The following is a 26806-nucleotide window of genomic DNA, read 5'->3' as shown; positions in this document are numbered from 1 at the left end:
AATGGTAACTATTCCAGGCATCTCCTGCCATTGTATGGCCTTTTACTTTCCCTAATTGTCTGTGTCTATAAGGACGTGACATGCAGCAATCAGTTGCAGCTGTTTTTCATTTCATCTGCTGGAAATCAGGAAATCAAATCATGATGCATTAAACTAAGAGGTCCAACCATTTTCACTCAGTAAACACGTCTACCAAGTTTGGAAGTACCACATGAAGTTGAAGGAAATATGATTTGGTGCATAATTGGGGTTAGTTTTTAAAACTCCTACATTTTTTGGTTGTATTCAAAACTACTACTTCTATCAAACAGCCAGATGCATATTTATTTCTATTTTATGTGTAAAAAAGAAAAACTTGTAGAAAAAACAAAAATCATTTGTTTATCTTACAAAGACACACTAAAATAGTACAGTCGCATTTGTGGGAATCCTTGGTTAAATGAAAAGAAAAAAGCTACCGTTATGTTTCAAACCAAGTGATCAGTATCTTCAACCTTTTCATCCGCCATTCAACTTATTTAAAGGGAATATACAGGAAGTATTGCAAGGAAGATTGGTTCTGTTCAATGCAACACACTGATAAGAGACCAAAGAGACTTCAGGGAGAGATGTCTAGGCATATCCACGTTGAAGGTAAAGGCTACAAGGTAAAGATGCTCCTAGAAATCTTGTGTTTAAACGGAATAAGATGAAAAAAACAGAAACGCGAGTAGCTCTTTGAAAGGAGACTGTGTTTTCTACGACATGTCAAGACGATTCAAGGTGAGAAACAGAGAGAGAGACTGAGATTTTCCTGCAGATCACAGAAAGGCTGAATAGAGCACGGCTTCTCACTTTGAGCTTTATGCCTATGGCAACTCCATAGACATGTCATCTTTTTAAAAAAATTTTTTTTTAAACCTGTAAAGCACATTTTTACAGCAACTAATCTTTCACAAATGTGGCTTCATGACATCTCTGATAATATAAAAAAACTAATGGCTTGAAAAAAAACATTGTGAATGCTTTTCTTGAACCCTTTTCAAACTCCAGTTTGTAATTTTATAAATATATGTTTTTACATATTTGTTAAAACTGTCACCATGTCATGATAGTATAACATAAGACATTGTATCTGTAACATAAAAATGAGCTCCTCTGCCTCCTCCTTGTGGTTCTACTGCCATCTGCAGAAATGCAGTGTACGAAAACTGTTTATTCGCCATCATCGGTGGCCAATCTAACTAGCCTGCACATTTACTGCAGGCTCTGGGACGGAGAACCAGCTGTAGCCAAGCAGCTAGCAAGGGGAAGGGAGAGAGCAGCGTGTACACGAGAGTGATTGATAGCGCCAAGACCCTCCTGCTGGCTCTGATTAGACGTCAGCGATGTATTTCTGTAGATGGCTGTAGGACCATGGAGAGAAGACAGAGGACCTGGACTTTTTTTTACTACATAGTGACGGTTTCAACAAATATGTATGTAGCAAACGTATTGTTTATCAACGTCACATACTGCAACTTCCAAGGTATTATGAAAGATATTAGAAAGGCCCAGGTCTATATCAGCAGATCTAAGCTTTACAAAAATAAGATAACAGAAATCAGCCACAATATCCTACTCATTGCATCTCTATTACAAGACCACTTTCCTGTGATGAAAGTTGCTAATTGTAAATAAAAGAATAAGGTTTGTTAACAACCTTCAAGGTGAACAACGTGAGAGAAAATGCAAACTCAAGTTGATCAGATAGACAAGCGGTAGAAAACGAGCTAAATAAACTATTCAAGATGGTCTCCAAGGTCAAGATGCATCATTTTCTGATTACAAGATCCGTTTCATTTTGAACCTCAAGAGGCTCTACTTAAGAACATCTTTTAGGGTTTCACAGTTGACAGAAAACACAAAAAAGTAGGACTGTAATTTGCTAAGAGGAGAGTGGGCAATCAGCCATGTTATTAAAATTGGACAAGTGAGACAAAACTGGACATTTCACTTTGAGACCTTTGACATAAGCTTTATGTTTACGGAAGGAAAAATGAAGTTTTCAATTAAAAGACCATGACACCTACTGTGGGCTGAGTGGGATTGGGTTTGTCTTGGGGCTGCTTTGCTGCATCTGGTACAGAAAACCTCGAAATTGCAGAGAACAGTGAAGTTTCAAAGCCACCAGGGCATCCTGGAGAGAAACACACTACTCACTGTCACAGAGCTCAGCCTGTGCTGCAGGTCACGGGTAGAAGAGGAAAATAAACTGAAACCACTCAAGAATGAACTGAGAATAAAACCTGGCAATTCACATGCTCTCTGCGAGTCCAGATCCCAATCATATTGGACATCTGTGAAAAGATCTGAAAATTACAGTAGAGATGCCGCCTTTAAAATGACAGGCAGTTTGCTCAGAAATAGTGTTCTGTACTGCTAACAAGTACAGAAATTACTTGCTAGCAGTTATTGTTCCCAAAAGGGGCAGCCACAGAAAAATTTTATTATTTTATTTTCATTTAATTATGTGAAGATTTAACTAACTCAGTGATCAAAACCAAAGACTGATTTGTCTTAAACAACAACATTTGAATTAATTCAACTGATTTTGTTTGTTTTTTTTTTTGTTTTTTTTTTTAAGAAGGCTGTTATAGAAAGTGTCTGTATTTGTACCAAGTGATTTGTGATACAACATTCAGCTTCATGACACTGATAATAAAATGTGTTTACTCCTTAATTATTTGGCAGAAAATTCACAGTTTTCACTTTGACATTTTTGAGCATTTAACCATGCTATCATTCTGTCAGACATGGCCTCCTTTGCTAAGTGAATCAAATCTGAGGATGTTAATATTTGACTGCAATGCAATTTTTGACTGCAAACAAAGAAAATAGACAAGCTATTTTATCTCAGCTGCATTTCTTGTTTGAGTTATCCAGACTCGTTTCAAGAGAAGTGTGATCTTCGTGACATATTTGACATGTTTTGAGCATCTGAGAAAGCATTAACTACTGTCTTGTTAAACCAGTGAATTATAAAAGCTCTGAAATTTCACAGTGGGTTGATGACAATAGCATCTTAAACTGCTGTAACACACACCAAAACTCAATCAAGACATGAAATCTGTAAGGACAAATGTTAGCACTGTTACTGGAAATTGTCTGCAAAATTAAACTTATTCATTACTTCTCTCTTGAGCAGTATCGCAGTATAACTGGATTCAAAATACGTAGGATTTTTTCTTCTAAAGTATGCATATGCGATACTATATGTACTTCAGGGTATTGAGAATTTTAATGAAGGCCTTTTCTTTTCACGATTTTTAAGGTGAACAACATCCCAATCTATTAGTGTATGCTCCAATTCCTCCTTTGAGTCACCATCCTGTGTTTAATCGTTGTTTTGAACCAACAGTTAATCACTGACATTAACAGCATCCACATCACCGACCAGGCAGTCATCCCAAGTCTCTCTCAGCTGTCCGTCAGAGCAGACATGGAGTGAATTTGTGGACATGAAGAAGAAGAAAAAACAGTAATGCCAGTCCAATTTCCCTGCCCCTAACACTCCAACTCACACCCGCCCATTTTACTATATTAAGTGGTTGCGCAAACGCATCTCAGTGAATCACCCTGCACTGCCCACATTTTGACCCTAGATGGCAGCCTTCAAATGCACATTATTCTCATCCATTTCCCAGCAACAGAATTCAACAGAAAAAAAAAAAGCATGAACAAAACTGAAACACTAATGAACTAGAAACTGTTCTTGATCAAAATGAACCGGAGGATTCTGCCTTTTTTTTTTTTTTTCAAAGATATGAAAATATTTAACACAGTAAGTCGGGTCAGCGTCATCTCTCTGATAAAAAGCTCAGTATAAGTCATCAACAAAAGAGGGCATCTGTTTAACACAAGCACACAACACAGATGGTTTCTCATTTCTTCTCTCCTCTTGCTTTTCATGGCTGCACCAATTATCACAATGTTAAAAGCTACTCGTGTCTTGGCACAGAACAAGAATTGACAAGATGAGGTTTGATTTTCACACATTCATGTCTCCCACTGGGTACTGCAAAGTGGAAGATGAAGAAATTGATTTACAGTCATTTTACTGTAGAGCTGTCGGACAGAGCATGTGTAACGTATAAAATTCTAAACTTTACAATAAACTAAAAACGGTTTGTTATCACAACCAAAGGGGATTGAGCAGGTCTAAAAAAAATGCTCATGATGAAACCAGCTGAGACAGAAATGGACCGTTTTTCCAAAAACAAGCTGCAGATGTGTAGAAGTATTTAACCACACATGATTCATCTGTTCTACATGTCCTACTGAACTTGACCCGGTGATTTGGAAAAGATTTCAAATCTCAGTCCACTGAAAGCACAACAGGAAAATTTGGGCTCACAAGAAAATTCCAATGTGAACTAGAACTGGTCTGCCAGGCAGCAGAGGCAAAGCTAATACTATAAAACCTACAATGGTGCAAGCAGCTTCACAAACCGCCCTCACTGGTGATATTATTTGTGACTCTGTGTAATATTAGTCACATCAGTAGGATAAGAATGCTCAAATTAAGGCTTGGATCAGTGTGCATCAGAGTAAATCAGAGTGACAAAGAATTTCTTTCTGCACTTTTTCTTGATTGACTTGCATGTATGGTTTGATCCATGGAGATTATTATTATTGATATTAGCCTCTCAAAAAAGGCTACAGTTGAAATGTAAGTCAGAAGGTTTTAAATAAAGAAAGATTGATTTTATAAAAATAAAAAAAAACATAGGGGGCATGGTGTCATTGGTGACACTTCTTGATATGTATTCCTTATTTCTGATGGGAGTTTTTTTTTTTTTTTTAACAAAACTGAAGTCTTTCATTGATGTGACCCAGAGTTCTATATCCATGACAAATTCAATAAATCAACATTTCCGTGTTGGCAGGGCAAAGCGTGACAAGGTAAGAGACCTGGCTGTATCTGGAGCATCTCCACTAGCCGACCCTGGGCCGACTCGGTAGGAATAGCGTGGGAGAAGTTCTCTGACATGAAAAGGTTTTGCCTTACGTCAGGTTCAGCGTCTATCTGAGACAGTTTGGGGCCTTTTCACTGTGTGTAAAGATTGTAAACTAAACAAAAGACAAAAGAACAGAGAAAGATGAAAAGAAAAGCAGAGACATGAGGATGGATACCTTTTTCTTGTTACAATGAATGGAAGAAAAGAAGCAGAGGTTGGTTATGTCAGACTGCTGAGGACACAAATTAATAAGACGAGTTGAATCAGCTCATGAAAGCCACAGTGTTATGAGAGGAATGCAGTAATCTAAAGAATTAAAATACTTGGAAAAAACAAAGAAACCTTAGAAAAAGACCATTAAGCCGCCAAACTGTGATTTAATAAAATCATCAGCCTTTCACTGGAAGAATATATCTCAACGGAAAAAAGTAGTCTGAACATTGAAAGAGTAGATTTAAAAAAAAGTTATAAAGTTTGTTTTCACATAGTCAACATGAGCTTTTTTATATAAAAATAGACTTGATGTGTTTTTTGCACACTTTCAGTGTATAATTCTAAAGACATAACACATTATGTTTTACCTAATATTTGAACAAAAGTATTGTTCTTTTCTTCAAAAAAGTAGTTCTTGAGTGTCTCTTTCTTCTTAAAAAATATTAAGTCCAATAACAAAAGAACTAGTTTACATTTTTGTACACAACAAATCTTGTTGCAACTACTAGCTTAAACAGCAACCTGTATTTACCATGTTTGCCTGCGTTGCACTTTACAATGGCGCATGGAAAGCTTTTAAAGATGCTTTTGCCCGTAAATGCAAAGAACACAAACTATCATCTGCTTCTAGCAACAAATAGCTTTCTATTGACACATGAGGAGGGATGGAAGAAAAGGACTCGGATAGAAAGACAGAAGGAAAATGGTACAAGTACAATCTGATTATGTTAAGGTTCAATGTTTTGTTTGTCTGAAAAGTAACTGATAAGAGAAGACCTTTCTTCTGTTGTCGCTCTGTAGACTGGCATTATTTGCTTAATAGTGACACCTATTGTTTGGAATATGAACTGTGGAAAAAAAAAACAAGCCAAATACAGCCTGGGTAAAAGCACATTTTGTTGGTTTTTTTGGTGCTTTAAATATTCCCCAGTTAAACTAAATATTAAGAACAGATTTGTTATGATAATTGAAACTAGTGATGGTTTTATCAGCATTACATAAAAGCTGGTCTCTAAAACTACAGAAGAATGAGGTAATCAAAACTGATGTGCCGCAGGAAGAGCATTGATAATGGAGAGAACGATACTCCCAGATAGATTTCCTTTGTGCCACATCGTCACCATACTCTAATCCTTCACAATCTGTTTTTATTTTTTCTAGCCCCACGACCTTATTAGATATTTAATTGTGAGCATTTGACCAGCACTGTTCCACTAATTTCAACATCTTTATTATGTTTAACGAATAAACAAAGTTGTACTTAAGCACCAACAATGCAATTCCTGAGAAACTATTACCTGAAAGCCTGGCATACGAATGTTCAACTGAGAGACGATGAGTCTCTCAGCTTTGTGGTAGCTCTTCTGTGGATTTGTTTTCCCCTGTTTCTTAAAGGCATCAGTTTCAGAGACTGCCTGTCGCCTGTCAGTTTTTTTAAGCCACTTACTTTTCAAAAACACTTCCTTTTCTCCTCCTCATGTGCAGTTTTGCCTGAATAAATCTGAAATACACTGCACTTCGTGACAAGATATGTCAAGTTTTTACCTAATGGTTTATAGAGAATCACCTTGGTGCAGAAATATTTTACGTCAGTCAAACTGGAAAGCATATGGCAATTTACTAGAAGTGGGAAAACAGATGGGAATAATGTGTCTAAGTGAGAGGCTGCTGCTTCTGCAGGGCATCTAAAGGTCCAATTTAGGTCTGATGGTTTCCTAAGCTATCCTTTGCAGGCGTGTATGATTCCCTTAATTAGGTAACTTTACATGGTTGAATGGCTTGCAGGCCAAAACTAGGTGCTTTAATAGAAAATACCTTTGTAACAATGGCAATGTAAAAGCACTGAACTGAAAAACAATGACAGATCTTTGGATATCATACAGTCTTTTTTAAAAGGAAAATATAAGTAAAATAAGAGATGACTTTTTACTTTCACCCTATACTGCAGAGCTCATCAAAACGGATAACCTTTACACACAGTCTGATTAATGTGGCAACTAAAATCGCGGTAATTTGGGACCGTAAGAGCAGATTTATGTGGCTTATTGTGAAGGAAAAGAAATTGTAGATGTGTGTTCGTCAGTGGATGCCAGAATAATTTACTCACGACACATGACTAGTCATAATCTGCTGTAGTTGTTACTGGCAGAGTGGGAGCATATTTTCTATCCACCAACAGCATGTGGGTGTTCTGCAGCTCATTTACTCTCTTAGACATCTTTGCAGATAAACCGTGTGACACCACCCATCTGTACCATGACAGAAGTGTGAAGGAAGCCCATTTCCACCTGTCAATCGAGAAAGAATTTGTTGTGAAGCTGGTCGCTCATTGAACATGTGAATCCCTTGGCTTGCCTCGCGTTAAACATGCAGTGTCAAAATCAGAGTGTGGTAGAATTACATCTATTATTTCTTTTTATACACCATACTATTGGGGACACACCTAGGATGGTATTTTATAGATATTTAATGAGAGTTTTGTCTGAAGTTGCGATTATGAAACAGGCTGCTAGTTTAGGTTGTGAAAAAGAACAAAATTATTTAAAACTGGAAACAAGTGTTTTGTTTTTACCTATACACTGCCTTGAGAAGGTTTACATACCAAAAAGGCAATAAAAATGGTGAAATAAAAGGAAAACAATTTATACCGAGGTATACCAGAGTACCCCAGGGTACTGTACTTGCATTTCTATGGAGGTACAGTATTTTGGAGTATGTCTCTGTGGAAACGAGTGCTAAGTCCAAACTGCTTGGTGTTAGCAAGGACATTATGGGTTACTCTTGATGATGCAAGGGACCATCATTGGTCAGCTATCACCCACTTCAATCTAGTATACCACAGTACACCCTAGTCTAATCAAGCTAGACGAGAAGCAATCTAGAGTAGCACCTAGCCTAGATTGACTAGAGGCTGTCAGTCTAGACAGCCACTAGTCAATTTGGTGCCAACCCATCAAGGTCTCCCTGTTTCATTAGCTACTTGGAACCAGCACAGCTTTCTGCTGAAGGATTGCCCTATCTTTAGCTCCATCCATATCCCTGCAAAATCTGACCAGCCTTGTGGTCCCTGCAGAAGAAAAGATTAGCATCCTCTCCACCCATCTAACTCTGAATGTTGTCACCAAATTTACTAAATAAAATTTACAGGATCCAAATTAATCTCCATGTCAAGATTACACATCTTTTCCCACTTGCATGAAGTTTTGCTGGGAGAGAAACTCACATTTGTGCAGCAAAGGAAAAAATTGTGTCACTAAAAGCAGTCGTGGTACAGGGCTGTAATTTTCTATAATGTGCTACATCCATCAAGTGGACACATACAAAATGACACTGTCAGCTCTTTGGCAAAAAGGTGGTTGTTAACAAAGCCGTGTGTGCTGGATTCACGATCCCTCAAAAGCCTTTATCTTCTTTGGCTTCCTCCGCCTCTCCTCCCTGGAGGATGCTCAGTAAGTGACAGTTCAATACCTCCCTTCATATGCACTCAAACACATCTATGCACACACACACCCACGGACCCCCTGCTTCCTTTGCCCCGAAGAGGCAGGAAGACTTCTGCTGTGTAGGGTACACTCCTCCATCTGGAGAGAAGTAATTATTATCAGGCTGTGGGATGGAACTGCAGGTACACATGCTCAGGCTTGCACACAGCTCCTTTCAAAGTGTGTTTTTACTCCAGCAGTTCTTACAACTCCCTATCAGTCACTATTTTCCTGTATACTACAGTAACAGCCGTGTTAATATGGTTGCAAAGCCATTTCTTACCCATCTTAAATCAAGCTAGGCCCAATAAAACATTGTTTAACAATAAAGTTATAGTTGAAAGAGGCAGAAAGTTAATGCAAAGCTGATAAGAGTCTGAGTTTGCGCTTGAGGTACAGAATCTAATTGGCATGCATGTGTGAAGTGGGGAACAGTGTATGTTGCACATCGCTCTAAACAACAACACAGTTATCACCTATCTGATTCCTAGCACACTGTGTGTAAGCACACGCCCACACGCTGGTGAACTGCCTCCGATTGTTCTGCGAGAAATACCAACACAGAGCAGCAGCATCACAAAGACACTTGTTTTCTCTGATAAGGGGCAACACTTTCACAATCTGTTTGCAACAGATCTTTGCGATTCCAAACAGAGCTGAAAAATGAACTCGCATACCTGAAATCAGTTGTTCATTTTTCATCTTTGATACTCGGCCTCAAGCAGCTCTGTGCAATGTTCCCAGCATGCCGATGACTGATGACAAGCACCATGCATTATCAGATGAGTCAGAAGAAACAGAGTCAGAAGATGGTGCTAATTAAAAATAATGACCTACGGGCAACATTTACATCCCAAACACCTGAGCTGTTCATTTGTACTGACTACCATAATGCCTTGGTTGTAAGATTCAGTTACAACAGTATTTTGATGCAGTAGCATGACAAAGCATCTCGGCAATATCAGTGCTAACGTTGTGAAGAGGGCTTAAAGTAATCACAGGTTAATATCCCATGCTTAGATCATCTAATCAAGCACTGTTTAACACTTCATTTAAAAATGAAAATTGAACTGAACAAAAACCAACTTTCAGAGAAAATGATAGTTCACTTGAAGTGACCCAAACTTGCTGAAAAAGGAGAACATCAATCATAGAAGCAGCCAAGAGGTCCACGTAAACCGTGCAGGAGCTGGAGGGATCCACATCCGAGTCTCTTTAAGAAGCTCCTGCAGGAGTTTACCGTTGTTAAACCTGGTTTAACAACAGTAGGAACGTTGTTAAACCTGGTTTAACAACGTTCCTACCAGGGTCGCACAGAGTAGTTTGTGTGATGCAAAGTTCTTCCAGGTGTTTAGTAATAATGCTATTACTGAAGCTGAGGCACTGAGAGACCAAGCGTTAAAGCACCAGTGAATGGTTGCCACAGAAGAATAAAAAATTTCTCAAACATGCATGGAAGAAGCAAAGCAACACGCTAGATTAGCTTTTGGTGAGGAAATAAATAAAAATATTTCACGCAATACCTCACCGCCCCTTTAGAGCCAAAGGATGGAGGAAACTATGACAATGACTCTCATATGTTTACTGTAAAATTGAAGAAGTTATTGTACTAACCATTTTATATCTCTACAGCTATTCGTGTATGGCTTGTCATTTAGACTGAAGAATCTGCCTCAACATTCCTGTGAATTTCAAATTTAGCTTCCAAAGACTGATTCATTTTATCCTATTTTTAAAGAATAAATGGAAAGCTCTACTACAAATGCATGGCTCATTTTAAAAAGTGGTCCGGTTTTAAATATGGGACCTGGAGCTGCATAATGGGCTGCTCTTTTCTATACCTTTCTAGACCTGATAATGCAGTGGTGAGTAAAATTTGATCTCATTCAACATGAAGTCGTGCAGAGTACTTAAAAGCACATCACACTACATTTAGAAGCCAACTATAAAGAATTATTGTAATATTTTAACTATTTCAAATGCCTTAAGGTTAAAAGAGAGATCACAAGAGTAGTCAGTTACAGTAAAGCCTGCAGCACGCTCTGTTCGTGTGTAGGTGTATGGAAATTACAAAAGGGCATTCATGCACCAGCAGTTGCAACACTCGGTGTGGCACAATTATGGGCACTCTCTCTCTTTGTTATTGTAGATGAATAATGTACAAGAGCCACTGGTGGTCTTTGAAAAGACAATCATTTTCTAGTACCAAGTGCCCCCAACCCCACATAGATCCAAATAAATCATTTGATTATAATACATTAGCTTGAATTATACAGTTTGTGATTCTGACTGACGGCACTTTGGGGAACGCCTATTTTATGGGTTTTCTTCGCAATGCATATAACATTAAGACAAGTTTATAGGCAGAGTATCTAATGCAAGTTTTTTATAACTATGATACAATTACAAATGACTTTTTGTAGAAAAAATATAAATATTTATACTTGTAATTTTTTTTTCTAATAACCAATTACATTGTAGGTCATCATTTAATAAATTACTTATTGAATTGTAGCACTTTTGTACTTATGTCTCATATACTAATGCAGATATAAAAAAGTGAAAAGCTTTTCACCCTCATTTAGCTTAATAGAATGCTTTACAAAGCAAAACAAGCATACTAATACGATGTTTTGAGTTTCAAATTAGCATTTAATATTAATGCCATGTCATGTTTAACAGACAAACAATAAATGAGTATATCCTGTGGATCAGTGATAAGCCCGACAACACTTAGACGTTAAAAATCAACTCACTTTTCTTCCAGTTGAAGGATGACTGATCCACAACAAGCTTAAATGTCAAGCTTCTTTAAAAATAAAACATGTGCTAAAGTGTGTGTAAGGTGGTGGAGGAAAAGGGGGTTCCTGTGTTTCAATTCTTTGTTCATGAAAGGAGATAAGTGTGACTAAGAAAATCTCTACTGTCCCTGTGAGACACACTCGTCTACTATCGACTGAGGAAAGGATTAGAGAGAATTGTGTGAGGTAAAAGAGGAAAGAGTGAGAACAAGAATAGCCAATAAGAAAAAGAGAAAAGGTTTCTGCAACGAAGAGAAGCATAGTCACTAACATGGACACTATAAAAGGTAAACAGCTGAGACAAATCAAATGTAATTACAAGATTGCATTTGATCTTGTAATATATCACAATATTGCATATTTTAAAATGGCTAACCTTCTAAACACCTCAATAAAAAGGCATGTGTTTATTGTTTTCTGTCTGACATTAACTGTTAAAGTATTTTATGACATAATTAAGTATAAATCAGAGCACCAACAATACTGCATCATTAATGCCTTGCAAGAATCAACCCAAGTTTGCTTTTTTTAAGGTTCTACAATATCTCTGGTAAAATCTGTACTAATGTATGGGTTTGAGAATGAAGGGAAGTGCTATGTACCACATTCACAGAGGACTGTGCGGTATCAGAGTGTGACGTGCCTCGGGTTGGGTTTAAGGCTGCCTTAAATGCTGCAGCATGCTGCACTGTAGAGGTTATCTGGGCTGTGGCAGAGCAGCTGTGTGCGTGGAGAAGAAATTGTCACCAAGATGAAAGACAACCCCTGTAAAGCTGAGTCAAATATGCCAACCCCTGCTGGACCACCTCTGAATAACAATTTGCTCTGTAGGGAAACAGGCTCTTAAAGGTGGGAATCACTTAAACGGTGCTTCAAGTCACTTAAGATGAGAACACATAATCGCTGGCTTTTTACGTTTTCAAAATTGCATTTTATGAAATCTTTTGTTCTGGATCCAATTCTGTCTGTTCTTTGAAACTGTCCGGAAAACACATGTAATAGTTTTCCTTATATACAGCACTGTAAAACAAACAAACAAAAAACATTTGACGTTTATTTTATTTTAACAGCTTAGCATCAAACAAAGATAACAGTAAATTCAAAAGGGAGTTTTTAAAAGATTGTTTCGTTCAATGATTGTACTTCGTGGAAATTGAATTATCCTATTGTTAAATAGTGGATACCATCAACAGGAAGCCTGATTACTACACATGCAGAATAAAAACAGTATTTTGACAGATCAGGTCTATCAACAACAAATAGACTAAAAGACATGCCTTGATTTGAAGGAAGATGAGAAAAACACTAACATTTGTGGCTGACCTACCAAAACCAGTCCAACCACTAATCAACTAAAAGAAGTCAAAGGAGCATCAAAAGACCTGCAGGCCTCACTTTCTTCAGGTAAGCTCAGTGTTCATGAGTGTGTTATTATGTAAGACCAAATCACAGCTGCAAAAACCCAAACAAAAAAAAAACAGAAGATCCTCAAGACTTTCAGGAACATATTATGTAGAGTGATGGCATGAGGAGGCAGGGAATAAGGAGCTACTTCTTCAGTTTCATTTCTATGTAAAAAATTATATCCTGAATATTTTAGCTGTCATTGTGCCACTTTTTTTTTTTTTTTACACATTTGAGTTGCTTATGCTCCCTTGAATGAACATCCGTTTAATCTGACCGTATTCAGCCTGCGTTTTATATTGGGAACCGCAGAAAAAAGTGGAAGGTCATCTGTTTGCAACAATATCTTGCATGTCAGTGATAAGAGGAATCCATCAGTGAAGTCGCCTCCTGAGAAAAGTGACGTGATTGGGCCTTTTTCTTTCGATTGACACTTTTTCTCTCTGTAGACTGGCAGATTAGTGCAAGACCCACCTGGTAATACTGCCGACCCACAAGTCCATGTCAGCCCAGAGCTCAAAGAAGTGTACACACACAAACACGCACACACACCCACACACACACGTACGCACGCACACACGCACACACAAGCACGCGCACACACACGCACACACACACCAAGCACACAGAAATCTATAAATTCCAGATTAGCTTTAGTGCTTGCCGATCTAATCTTCTGAGTCAACAGAGCAATGCAGACATGGCTCAGTGTCAGAAACCAACATAATGAACAGTCACTCATTTCAACCTGGTGCAACAGCCTAGACTTCTGACTTGCCTTTTTTTCAAAGCAAAATCCCTCTTTCTTCAGCTCTCTGTGTGACTCTAAGAGATCAAGCATAGAAACCTGAAGTAAAAACTTCAAACAGAAAGTGTTTTAGATAGATGTTGAAAATTGTAACAAAATTATATTCTGTTTCTAGTAAAATCACAAAAACATGAGGCTTCATTAAATAATTTTAACACAAGAAATCTGACTAGAGCTATTAAAAATCTTAAATCATCTATGACGGAAATTGTATTAGACAACGATCTCTACTTGAACTAAACATTTGGCCTAACTTATGTCATTTTGTCATTTTTCTTTCAAAGACGCCGCAGCACCAACTGTCTGCTTACTATCTGACATACTCATTTAGGATTTACAGAAATATTGTAAACTTCTTTTCAGGTTTAAAGCAGCATATAACCGCATTTGATTTTTTTTCAGTGAGATAATTCTAGAAGGATCTCTGAATACTGTTCTTGCCAAAATTTTAATTCAAATTTGCTGGCTTTCTTCAAGATGGTCCAGCCACTTTCAAAACAGTTGAAATCAGAGAAATTCAAACATTCAAGTCCTAAACTATCCAAGTTACCATACTGTGGGTCAGCGTAGCAAACCTAGCTCCACAGCCCTGGGCATAAATTTAATGGCGATCATTACAGCCTAACAGTCTACACCGGGTAACACATATCAGGATCTGCTCATCCTCAAAGCCCCGGGCTCGTGGCATCAGACAGCGGCGCTTCAAAGCCACGGTTCAAAGGTAGCATGCTGCACAGATTTTTAGATCAGCTCTCCATTCAAACACATTTACACGGACAGAAAATATTTACTTTTACATAAAAAAGATCATTCTATATTTAATGACAGCTGAATGTTCAGTTTGTACTTAATACGATCTCTGTAAAAAAGGACAATCTTAGTGGATCCTGCACAAAACCAATGGGGAGATATGCCAGCTCTGCTGCTGTCAGAAAAAAATTACATTTCTATGAAGCATAATTTGAGCTTGAACTAAACTCAATCACTGAGCAAAAGCCAATTATGTTTTGCTGGTTTCTACTTTGATTACAGGATGAGACGGTGAGCTCAGCAGGGGATGGTGACAGATTAACTGAGTTAGAAGGTAGTCATTAATCCAGGGAACACTTTCAGGGTTGGTGAATGCGTGAGTGCGGGTGTGTGTGTGTGTGTGTGTGTGTGTGTGTGGGGGGGTGCGCATGCGTGTGTGTGCATGCGTGTGTGTGTGAGTGTGTGGAGGGGTTGAAAGGGGTTGTTTTCTGCTGAGTTTAAAACCTGGATAAATTACCCTGAAGCTCGCTTGCTAACCATAAGGAGGTATTTTACCTCATAGTATCTACACTGAATTGAAGTTTAGGTTGAACACCTGATTTTTTGTCTTTATTCCGAAATGTATCCCTTGTATGCTTAATGTTAAATTCACCACTCAGCAAGACAATGCCTCATTTCTGATGTTTGAGACTAAAAGGCAAAAGCTCTGCGGTCTGTACAGAATGACAATGTGGTTTTCAAGGAATCCAACATAGATAAAAGTAAAACAAAAAACTTATTTGATGGAGCACACACAAAAATAACAGTAATTTAATGTGGGCTGTCTGGTGGAGGCTGTTTTGGAGTGAGGCATGACTGAGCATCGCTCAGTGCATTTTTGTCTGCGCCGTCTCTCCACCTCTATTCCTCTCTGGGATGAATTAGCAGAGGAAATTCAGAGCAAGGCCGCTTAGAAAAAGGTTTTAGAGGAGCTTTGATCAGGAACCCATGCCGGTAATCTGACAGATCCATAAGGGGAGCAACTGAAATAATGTCTGTTTGTGAGAGGCTATATTTGGCTTCGTCATGTCACCATGTCATGTGTGTGAATTGCTCCACCCTGCGCTAAAGCTTAGCAATGCAAAACATCCCCCCTCTTTGCATACTTTTATTGGAAAAAAATGAAATCCATGTATCATTTTCTTTTTATGAAAGCCTAATAAATTACATGAAAGTGTCTGTTATTGTTTTTTTTTTTTTAACTTCTCCAGTAAACTCAAAAAAGTTCCCTCAACTCAACAACTCAGTTCCATCGCTTTGACATAATGAAAAAGACTAACTTCTTACTCATTAGCACAAACTGTGTACTTTTACATTTCCATTTCACCAAATGATCCAGAACTCTTCAAGGGAAACAGGCAATTACAAGGATGCAATATTACTTCAACCTCTCATAAAATTACCTGGAGAGAAAAAAAGAGAGATAAATGTGTCTGGAGACAATCACACTGAAAAATTGTATCTGTGAGAAAGAAGGAGGAATGGAAAAGAACAAAAAAAGCTATCCAAGTGTATGCATTATTGTCTGGCATTTTCAAAATGAGACAAATAAAGTTGTGTAGGATGCGGTATTTCATCTATACACAACAAAAAATCTGCCAGCCTCTTTTTTTTTTCTTTCTTTTTATTCTATTTTTAGCTGTTTAACCAGACAACGGCAGCGAGAGCAGGCAAACTCAAACAATTCAGAACAAGTTGGCGAGCTGCAACAAAACAAGTCAACTGGAGTCAAACAGCAGCAGCACTGACGGGTGTTTTTTAAGGTCAGAAAGCACCTTCCCATCCATCCCACATATTCATACCGCTTCCGCAAATAATGGCTCTTAGGTCATCGGCGGTCATTTGTCAGTGAGGCGAGTTCACAGAGCATTGAAGACGGCAACAAAAGTAAAGCATGCAGCCTTGCTTTTGTTGACTTTTAATGGTCAGAGTTCAACGTGGCCTTTCAATGTGCCAGCTGGAAAAGTTCACCGTTCACATCAATTCTCCAAATGCTGGATAAGGTCTTCTTAGCTAAGCTACAATAAAAGCAGAGGTATTGCCCTACTTCTCTATGTAAGGAAAAAATAGGCAACACACTTTAATTTGCAACACCTTCAGATATCAAAAGTACTTATGGCTACTCAGTTCTCAATCTCCTCCTCCGTCTCCCATACACACAAAAACAATCCCATAGAAACAAGTGCTGAAAGAGGCTTTGCCTCCTCAGCAATTTCTCCCGCTACCCAACACCTCCCACCGTGTTCCCCGTTTAAACAAACCCTGCATGATACTTCGAATTGTTTCCAAAGCTACTGTTGCCACATATGTCAGTCAACTCCTACTTCAACGCACATGCTCAAACCATCACCACCATCAAATAACCTGCTTACTTTCACCCCCGGTCTGCCGCCAAAAGGTGGATTAAGCCGATTAAAATGTTGAGGACTTAGCTGTGCAGGCATGCCGCCAGCCTATGGTCTCAGATTTGTTATAACTCCGCTTCTCTGGAGTGCTAAGTGAAAGTGAAATGAAAGTCTCAGGTGCGCGCATGATGGTTACAAAGAGACGTCAATTATAGTGTTTAAATGAGATTCATAGCGGCCACAAAGGAAATGACGAGAAATAAAATCTTACGGCATTCCATCATGATTTGTTTCTGGAGGTGTTATGCTGCTGTTTTGCTTTTTAGTGCTGAGGTTGAACGTAGCAAAGGGAAAGATGTGCCCAGAGATCACATCTGTCTTTGTCCATCTGCCACCCACTGGCCTTTCTCCAGATGGCTCTTACATTTCCCTTTAGCACCGGCTCCTTAATTTACTTTAATCATAATGAGCTCTACTCAATACGTCAATAATTTACAAGCCAGCAGTTGCTCAGTCTTGTTGACTCTTTTTTACAGGAATAATTAGAATAAATCCTAGACAAAATTCAACAGTTTTCATATTCTCTTAGTGCCTTGCATTCACACCAACTGAGCATTTTTATCACATCGCAAACTATAATATCCACTGCTTTTAATGTGTTTTATAGGAATTTTATGGGATAGACTGACAAAAAGTAGTGCATATCTACAAAGCATAAGGAAAATCATACATGATTATCAGATTTTTTCCCCCAATAAAGTAAAATCTGAAGTGTGTTATGCCTCTCTATTCAGCCTTCCTAAGTCAATACAATGTTAAGCCACTTCCCACTGAAATTGCAGATACAAATCATTTGAGGTGAGTCGAAGTCTGCTTTGCACAAACTGATTAGGTTTGCACATACTCCTTAGTAAAAGAGTTAAGGAGGATAGGTAAATTCTGTGAAGAGCCATGTCTTTTTTTATACAGTTTTGATTCAATTATATTTAGGCCTGAACTTTGACAGGATGATGGTTTCGCTCTGTTTAGCTGTATTCCTTGTACCTTTCAAGGAAAATCATCATGTTCCATGGAGGAGCTGCCAGTTTAGGGTAAGAACACACTTTTACATGTTTGTTGCCAATCTTTCACTAGAGAGTAACAAGACAGAATCAACAGATTCTCCCACCTGAGGTGTGGATCTCTGCAGCTCTTCCAGAGTTACCATGGACCTCTTGGCAGAGTATCTAGTGATGCTCTTTGCCTGACCCAGTGGTTCTTAACCTGGGTTCGATCGAACCCCAGGTGTTCGATGAGTCGGTCTCAGGGGTTCGGCGGAGCATCTGCCGCGGAGGTAAAGACACACTTGTGTAAAGTCGTGATGACGCCCCGCTTTGCCATCACTTGCTGCAGAGGATCACGTTATATTGCTGCGGAGGAGCACTGATTGAAGGAGTTCCTCCCAGTATGGATTTGAACTTGTGTTCTTAATTACTTCAGCAAAGCTCACCATTTTTCCCAAATTCTGTAGCTTTCGTTGTACTTCTAAATCTGCTCCTTAGTCGCATCTTTTCGGGGTTGCTACTGCCTCTAGTGGCGTGGGGGTGGTAACACAACTAATATAATTACATTACTAAATCAAAATACCGCAAAGTCTTTGTTATTTATTATTAATTTTTCATTCTCTTAAGAATGTAGAGCTAATTAAATGATCTAAAACAAGACCTTAAAGTGGTTCCAGTTTCTCTCGATGGCCAACCTGTTGAAACTGTGGCAAATTTTAAATACCTTGGGTCGTTCCTGGACAGTCAGCTAAACTTTGCTGAAAACACTGACTATATTTTGAAGAACTGTTCTCAGAGACTCTACCTTTTAAGAAGATTTAGTGATCTTGGGATGACCCAACTAGACTCTAGTTGGGTCACACCTATGTCTTGAATTTGGGGGGAGAAAAATCATATTTTATTTATCACTACAGAAGGGTTCAGTGAATGCTCATATGAAACCTGTTGGGTTCAGTACCTCAAAAAAGGTTAAGAACCACTGGCCTGGCCTCTTCATTTAGTTTGTGTCATGCTCTTTTCACTTTCAGATGAAGGAATAAACAGTCCTCTGTGAGCTGTTCAAAAGTTGGGATATTGTTTTACAACTCAACTAGGCTTCAATCTTTAGCTCAGTTTTATCTCTGACCTATGTTCTTGGTCTCCATGACGTTTCTTCACTTCTAAAGTCTGCTGTGATCAAGCAGATGTAATGTATTACTTCGCAGGTCGGAATTAGCTAGTTAGCTAAGACTTCACAATTGCTGTCACTTAGTTTTTTGACAGCTGAATCCTTCTGTTTCTGTAGGGATCTATGCTCAGTGTTTTGAATATTTATGCAATTTAAAACCACAACATTCTTTGTTTCTCACACATACGGGCAAACTGATGAAGCCATTTGCATGATGTGAATCATAGGTACTGATTCTGTGGGTGCTTTGGGGTTGGAGCACCCACAGAGATTCCCAGAAACCCACGTGTGCCAGGCAGCTTACATCTTTATTGATTTGCTAATGACCACAACCGCGAATCCTGCAAGCATGGTGATCACCCATCAGCAGGAACATAAATCAGTGCCCATGATCTGAATCAGTGTCAACTTGAGTTTGCTTGTCCTTCTAATTCTAAGACGAGACACAGAGGCAGATCTGATCCTAAAACAGCACCTTTGAGTGCTGATGCCATTTGCACACGCTAAAACCATGCACTGTGTGCATTTAGGAAAGAGTCTGCTAATATTTACGTACCGTACATTTATGAAACTTAAAACCAGGGCAAATAGCTTCACATTCCAGAGCTGTATGCATTATGCAGATTGCTTGGATGTATTGTTTAGCAAGAACAATGCAAAAATAACAAATCATTTAAAAGAAAATAAATGCAAAATAGCAGCTTCGGTAAGACACACTAAAGAATCTCTGGCCCTGTTTTCGGTTTTGCTGAGGGTGAGATAAGGTACTGATAGTTGGTGGGCTTGTGTGGGAGCAATGGAGACAAACAAGCAGGATTAGGTGAGTAAGCAGTCACTCAAAAAATAGCAGACACTTTTTCATTTCTTAATTAAAAGCATATAGCATATTTACATATTTACAAATGTAGCATATTTACAACTTGATGCATTTATCTTGACTTTTTGCTCATTGTCTCTGAACAAATCAATAAAGGATGTATCATTGCATTTAATTATAACAATGTTGAGATTATTAAATATTGAGTTTTTGTAATTTAAGTTTTAGTCAAATGTTGATATTTTTTAATTAATCTCTGATCACTTTGGAGTCTGTTGTGTTTATGGATTAAGAGGAACAGTGTAACCTGATTCAAAATAAGGTGCAAATCTCCTCCAAATACTTGACTTTCTGGGTACACTGGCTTATGCAAGCAGTCTGCTTTATGAATCACTTTAGAAAAAAAATGCACACAGTAAGAGCAAAACAGCTGCAAAATATGAAAGAGATTGCACTGCTTTGGGAATTTTCTCTATATTGTAGATAGCTGAGTTTCAGATCTTCTAAGAAATCGGGGTAAATAATGCACCATTATATACAGACAGATCCCTCAAAAAAATCAATAAAACTTTATGGGGCGGTTTCAGTGATGAAAACTAAATGAACACCCATTATAACTCCACCTGAGAGTCTTGGAAAAAAAAGTTTGTCCAAAAGGATGACGCCAGACCACCCCTCATCTTTACAGACACATCCTGGTTCTTAAAATCCAGGAATAAGAATGAAAACTAGTTAAAGCAGTATTTGCTGCAGCTGCCTGGATCATGTTGAAAGCCGTCTGTCTTCACTTGTCCTTGAATCATTGCCTTGCCAGGCAAGAGTCACTTCAGGCTTTAGACACAAAGGTCAAGTTTTCCTACAAGCTTCATTAGACTCAACAATGACGACAAACACTGGAGGTTGTACAGTATTACATACATGCCAACTGCATGTCAGTTTAATAATTTTAACAGAAAACAACCCATATTTTACATCTCTACAATTAGGCTTTAGAGAATCAAAGTATTATTTAAATACTTTGAGCATGCCTGCTCTTGCTATTAAGGAGCCACCAAAAAAGTAAATTTTCTAGTAAAACTTTAGAACACTTAATAATTGTATGTGTGAAAGCAATTTGGCAGAAAAAAGAAAAGTAGAAAGGATAGAAAGGCCTGTCCTTTGTTTCCAGAGTAACCAATGCGACTTTTTGATCTTTTGTGCTTTCTGTTTCATTAAGTAAAATCACTTTCTGTTGTTCATTATAATGAGATTCTAACTAAAATAACCACCCAGCAACAGCTCTATTTTTCAAGGGGAAACAAAAGTATCTCGCACAACAATGACAGTAATAGTTGTCTTAAACATTTTTCACTTCCCAATAAGCTTTCTTCCTGTAGAATGGTGGATATCAAATTGCTTGGAAATGACCATGTAGTTTTTCCCAGATGCATAAGCAGTCTATGCTTTTCAGTTGGGATTTTAATTACTAGAATTAAAACAAAAAAACAGTAAAGATTTAATAAGACTTGACCTTTCAAAGTCATCAGACCTTTTACAAACTCCAAAAAATGAGAAAGTTAAGATTAATTCAATTCGATTCACTTTGGCTTAAGTTGTGTTTGAATTTAATCAAATTTAATGCAGTAATTGTGGATGTTTTTTCTTCATAAACATTTAATGATGAGGTGAGAACTGTAATCAGAGACAAAACAAAATTACAGTAAGTTTTTGTGTCTAATGGAAACTTTTTTTTCTGTTGAGATCACAGTTGGGCCTCGATTTAAAGGTCGTATGTATACTGGAGTAATTTTGAATTCATTATTTTACTTTACCAACATGAAGGAAATTAAAAGAGACACATAATTAGCAGCAGTGAGTCTAATCAGAGCAGATAACAACCAATGAGCAAGAGGAACCAAACAAGCCTTGGGAGCCTTTGCTGTCCTGTTTTCATGCTGGGAGAGAACACAAGGGAGGAAAAGCTGTCTGTCTTCTGGCCTAAAAGGTCCCACTGATGAAGCTCATTACTATAAAACTGAACTGTGAAGCTGTGAAAGCCTTTAACATTACCATCTCAAGAATCCATGCAGAACACACTAGGCAAAGCACAGACACTTAAACCAAAACAACATTTTACTTGTTTATTTTAACGACGGTGGGTTTCTTTAAAGGTCTCTGTAAAGCACAGATGGCTCGGTGAACTGCAGGGCTTTCACATGGAAGGAGGCAAACAAAGATGAGCATTTAATCTCTACAGATTTTTATAAACAACGAAGTGAAGAGACATTGAGATAACACCTACTTGCAGGCGGTATAAAAAAAGATTTAGATTACAACAAAAATCGTGTAAAACCTGGTAAAAGTAAAACCGCCAACAGGGTGAGAGCAACATGCAGCCCACTACTAGAGTAACTGGAATCAGACAATTTCACCTCGATTGGTCCTGACAAGTAAAATTATATTTCTTATGAGTAGTAAACATGACATAACCACTACCATGTCACTAACAGTCTTCAACGCCACTGAGTGAAAAAGATTCAAAGTTAAGTATTGTCACTTCAGGTAATGTGTCTTAGATTAAAATGAAAAGAGGAACAAAGATGTAAGACGCTGTTTAAAAGAATAAAAGTTATTTTTTCTGCAATATGTTGAGACATGTTTGCAACTCACCAAAGGTTCCTATATAATTCATTCAAAGTTTAATAGCTGATGCATGATTCCTTAAAAGTATTCATGTCTCCTGAAGATACAAAAACCAACTAGTTTAAGTGAAAGGTCAATAATGTTTTCTGTATACAACACTGCGACAAACATCTGACCACAGCATTTCGCACAAAGCTCTGCTGAAATAGTACGACCCAGACCCGGTGTCGAGAAGGGGAGGCGAATGCATCTCTGCAAACAAAATGATGCAATTTTCGCAACAGATCTACGTCAGTGAGAGCCGATCTCTGCATTTCGGTTGAAGCATGTGGAACCCTTTAGGCTCTGAGAGAAGCTAAGACTTTTAGCAGAAAACAGGAAGGCTGAACAGAGTCCTGTAAAGTTGCTGCCTTAGCCTTTTGACCTTTCAACCTCTGTCTGTCAAGGAACTTGCTGTAATTAGAAATATTGTCATTCTAAAGAAAATGTCATATGAAAACACACAGAGCTCTTGTGCTAGACTAGCTGCTCTGCATTTTATGTGGCAACATAAAATGATAAAGGTAGTTTAAAATGTCAATTCTGTAATCATTTTGATTTAAGATTTTGCAGCAGCTGCTCATATATGATAAGTCACTACTATTCCTAATATGGAAAAAAACCAAGACAGGCTAAAAATAAAAATAGACCCAAATCAAATTCTTGATTTTAGATAAAGCTACATGATTCATATAGATCTTTTAGTTCACAATTAAATCAAAACGAAAAATCTTAACCATTGCAATCATTGTCAAAATAATTTTAGTATGCTGCTGTTTCTTTGGTACAAATATCTAAAAGGTGGAAAAAAAGAAACATACATTTGCACCTAAATGTCAGATTTTGTAGAAGCCCAAAGGGAGTTTCTCTCCCTGGAGCTTTTGAATCCCACTCTCCATACCTGCATTTGACTCTATTTCCCATCCAGTGTGATCTCTGAGTATTGGATTTTTTAAAATGCCTGCAATTTTCCAGTTTTTCCAATTTCTTTGCACCACCTTCTGCCTTATTGATTCAGTCACACACAAGATTGCACAGAACCACACAAGTGAGCGAGTACACTCAAGCACACAGACATTGTAATGATTTCAAAGTAATGATTAGAGACTAGCTTGGTATTTCAGTATCTTGGCTTCATATCTAAGCAACACAAACCCCAGCAGACCTCTCTCAGCCTATCCTCCATCACACAGATACAGTACATAAATCCAGGAGACACAGACAAAACATGCACTATTTTTAAGGTACCTGACTTTCATTTTTAAAAATCTGTTTATGCACATCTGAAACAAAAAACTGCAGTAATGCCCTATAGTCATTGCCGCTAAAATATCAGTACATGCAAGCAGTCCAAAATAGTACCAGTTACTGGAGCACCAACCAAAAAGCAGAAATGGATCTCAACTCTCCATCCAAGCACATCTCTCTCAACCCACTCATCTCGCAGCTCAGATGTTGCTGCCAAATATTAACCAGCTTCAGTTATGCTGACCTTGATCCATAAACATCAGTGAAGTTCCACATTTCAAAAATAGCGCCGATGGAATCCTGGAGCCATCACATTTTACATTTACAGAGAAGTTTGGTTGTTCCTCCACCTACCATGAAGAGTTGTTTTCCACATGGTGCAGAGACGAAAGAAAAAGAAACCCAATCAGGAGCTAAAAATACGGCAATGCCGTCAATAACTAAAACTGCATGAGAACATATTTCACAACAATTTTTTCAAGTTGTAAGTGTAATTTTATAACTGTCCACAAAGTTCAGATAATTCTAGTGTTTAACCAAAGCAATATTCATTCTGTAATGTGAAGGGATTGTCAAACTGCTAGGAATATCAATGAACATGTAGATCACTGAATTTAACAATTATATAAACAACATCCATATTTAAGAAGCCTGAATGACTTCACTGGGTCAGTAATTTTATCAGTTTTACATAACCACAAATACTTCAGAGAAAAACTAATATGATTAGATTCTGCACAATAAAACCATAAAATCAGCAACTGCAACTAAAAATCTGCTAAGAAATCAATCAAGTAATGTCTTGGATTGTATGATTGCTCAGTAACATACTACCCTTTCTACCATACTATTAAAGATCCAGGGGTCATTTTAGTTATGACAGCAAGAACAGGAACTATAATTTTCATCAGCCTTAGACAAATAACAGGTTTGATGCTCTGAGAGCAGGGGGGGGGGTGTCTCACCAGTTCACAATCATTCCTACAAAACTTCAAACCTCTCTTGGAAAGTAACACCAAACTTAAACCCGGCTCTGGTGATTTTGATTAACTTCCAAGGCAACAGATGATTAAAAATGAAGAAAAGTTGGGAAAATAAAAATAAATAACAAATCAAGAAGTCAACCCAGAAAGCCTGTTTAAAAGTCAAAAAGAGGTCAAATGGCTAATTAGGTTGGATGAATTGATACAAATGAGGACATCAGAGACCCTATAAACAAACTGACAAAGTGACATAAATGATTATTTTAAACTCTTCAACTCAGCATACCTCCTAATCCTTCCCAAAGCCTTTACACCCTCCTACGTGAGGTGAAGTGTTTCCTGTCCCATTTCCCTCCCAGCACCCCGGGTCATTGATTGATCTTTGGGAACAAGTCAAGGGGGTCTCTGCATCTGAACTATCTTACCGGTGGCTGCTGAGAGTTGAGCGCCCCCCTCTTGGTGGAGCCCCCTCTGGAGCTCAGCCTCTTCCAGGACTCTGAGAAACGCCCCCTGGCGGTGGGACGCCCCGGCCCAGATGCTCCTGACGCAACAGATAAATCATCCCGGGTGGAGAATGCCCGCTCCCTCCTCAACTCTCTGCGCTCGGACCACTTCTTCTTGGATGCCATCGTTGTTAAAATTCAGCCGAGGTATGTGGAAAGAAGAGCAGGCTGTTCTTGAATCACACTGGTGCCACAGGTGGCATCTCTACTGAAGTCTCAAGTACTTGTCAGCACTCTGTGTGTCACCCCTTTGTTCAGTCCTTGTTTTCACTTAAAAAAAAGCAACGTGAAAGTCCAGTCTTAGTCCCTTCTTTATCCCGTTTTTTTTCCACAGATCTTCACCAGCTCAAATCCATTCCTGCAATCTTCTTGTCTTCCTCGTTGTAATCGTCCTCCGAGGGGAACAGGAGTCAGAGCGCAAGGTGGGAAAGCAGAAGGTCCTCCCTGCTCCCTGTTGCATGTGCTCTTACTGTGGCTCAGCCGTTGATGTTTTCTCTCCTCGCAGAGAAGGAGAGAGAGAAAAATAGGGAAACATGGCAAAGCACAGAGGGAGGGAGAGAGACAGGAGCAGGGGTGCGATATTTAAATCCGGGTGAAGAGGGGCTTCAAGAAAGAAAAGGTGAGGAATCGAATCATAGGTAAAAAAAAAAAAAAGAGCCGACTGCAGGTGCAGAGAGCATAAAAAAAGAGAACAAAGAGAGGTGCAAAAGTGAATGCCGAGCTCCTGTTGAATTTCATGTAGAGATGGTCTAAGATGACCGAGATACAGAAACACCTCAATCAGCAAGTCACTCTCTGTGTGTGAACACTGTGCTCTGAATACCCACTGCCTCTGAATCTCCATCTCCTCTCTCTCCTGCTTCTCCTGCTCTCTGAGCTTTCATTCACCATGTCACTCTCTTCCCCCTCCTCCTTCTCCCACCAAGGATTCCTCTTTTTCATGCGTTACAGTTCATCAGCTAACCCACCAAACCCTCAATTTCTCTCCCACCACCAGATCAGGGACTGATCGCAAATATAAAATGACAGTTGTGATCTCTTCTCCTTCCTCCTCTTCTCTTCTACCTCTCACTCAGAGTCTTCAGATGTGTCAAAAACTATGTCATGCTGAGGGATTGTGGAGTTGTCAGAGAAAGGGTGAGAATTTCAGTAATGTCGTCACACGAATCCGCCAGGATAATACCACAAGACACTGAAATGCAACTACAGACAAGATGGAAATAGAAGAAACATCAGGACAAGATGAAAGAGATCCGATGAAAGCTGGACATAGCGGCAACAAGTAAGATAATGGAATGGGAGACGGCGTAAGGAGAGGTGACAGTGCCTGAACACTAGGGACATTGTTGCCGTTGCTCAAAGCAACCACTCACCACCTGGGAGTACACGGCACTGTGTGTATTTGTGTTTGTGAGTTTGGCTTGACTGGGAATGTGAGAGACAGTGAAAAAGCAAGACAGAGATCCCCAGAAGAATGAGAGCTGGGAGAGTGGGACGAGGGAACAAATGACAGTTGGAGAGCAGATGAAGGAGAGACACGTAGAAACAGCCAGCGGGAGCTG

At 38.7% G+C, this 26806-nt stretch overlaps 1 protein-coding gene across 10 annotated transcripts in view; it reads right to left on the bottom strand.

The window, feature by feature from the left end:
• The window catches only part of trpm3 (transient receptor potential cation channel, subfamily M, member 3), a 172111-nt gene that overhangs the window by 125540 nt on the left and 19765 nt on the right, over window positions 1–26806 (bottom strand). For 4 of the 10 annotated variants that reach the window (XM_017306743.2, XM_017306746.2, XM_017306740.2 and 1 more), the window contains exon 1: window positions 25167–26212. The exons of 1 other annotated variant lie outside the window; for it this stretch is intronic. In XM_017306743.2, coding sequence (XP_017162232.2) covers window positions 25167–25370 — 204 coding nt within the window. In that variant the 5' untranslated portion in view covers window positions 25371–26212. Of the gene's footprint in view, window positions 1–25166; window positions 26273–26806 lie in introns of those variants that run through there. 5 more of the 10 variants (XM_017306739.2, XM_017306741.2, XM_017306745.2 and 2 more) reach the window with 3 other exon arrangements.

This window comes from Poecilia reticulata, chromosome 9 (assembly GCF_904066995.2).
Source record: "Poecilia reticulata chromosome 9, P_reticulata-male-v2, whole genome shotgun sequence".
Taxonomy (NCBI): domain Eukaryota; kingdom Metazoa; phylum Chordata; class Actinopteri; order Cyprinodontiformes; family Poeciliidae; genus Poecilia; species Poecilia reticulata.
The sequence above is the reverse complement of the archived record's forward strand: the minus strand, read 5'-3'. Positions and strand labels throughout refer to the sequence as shown.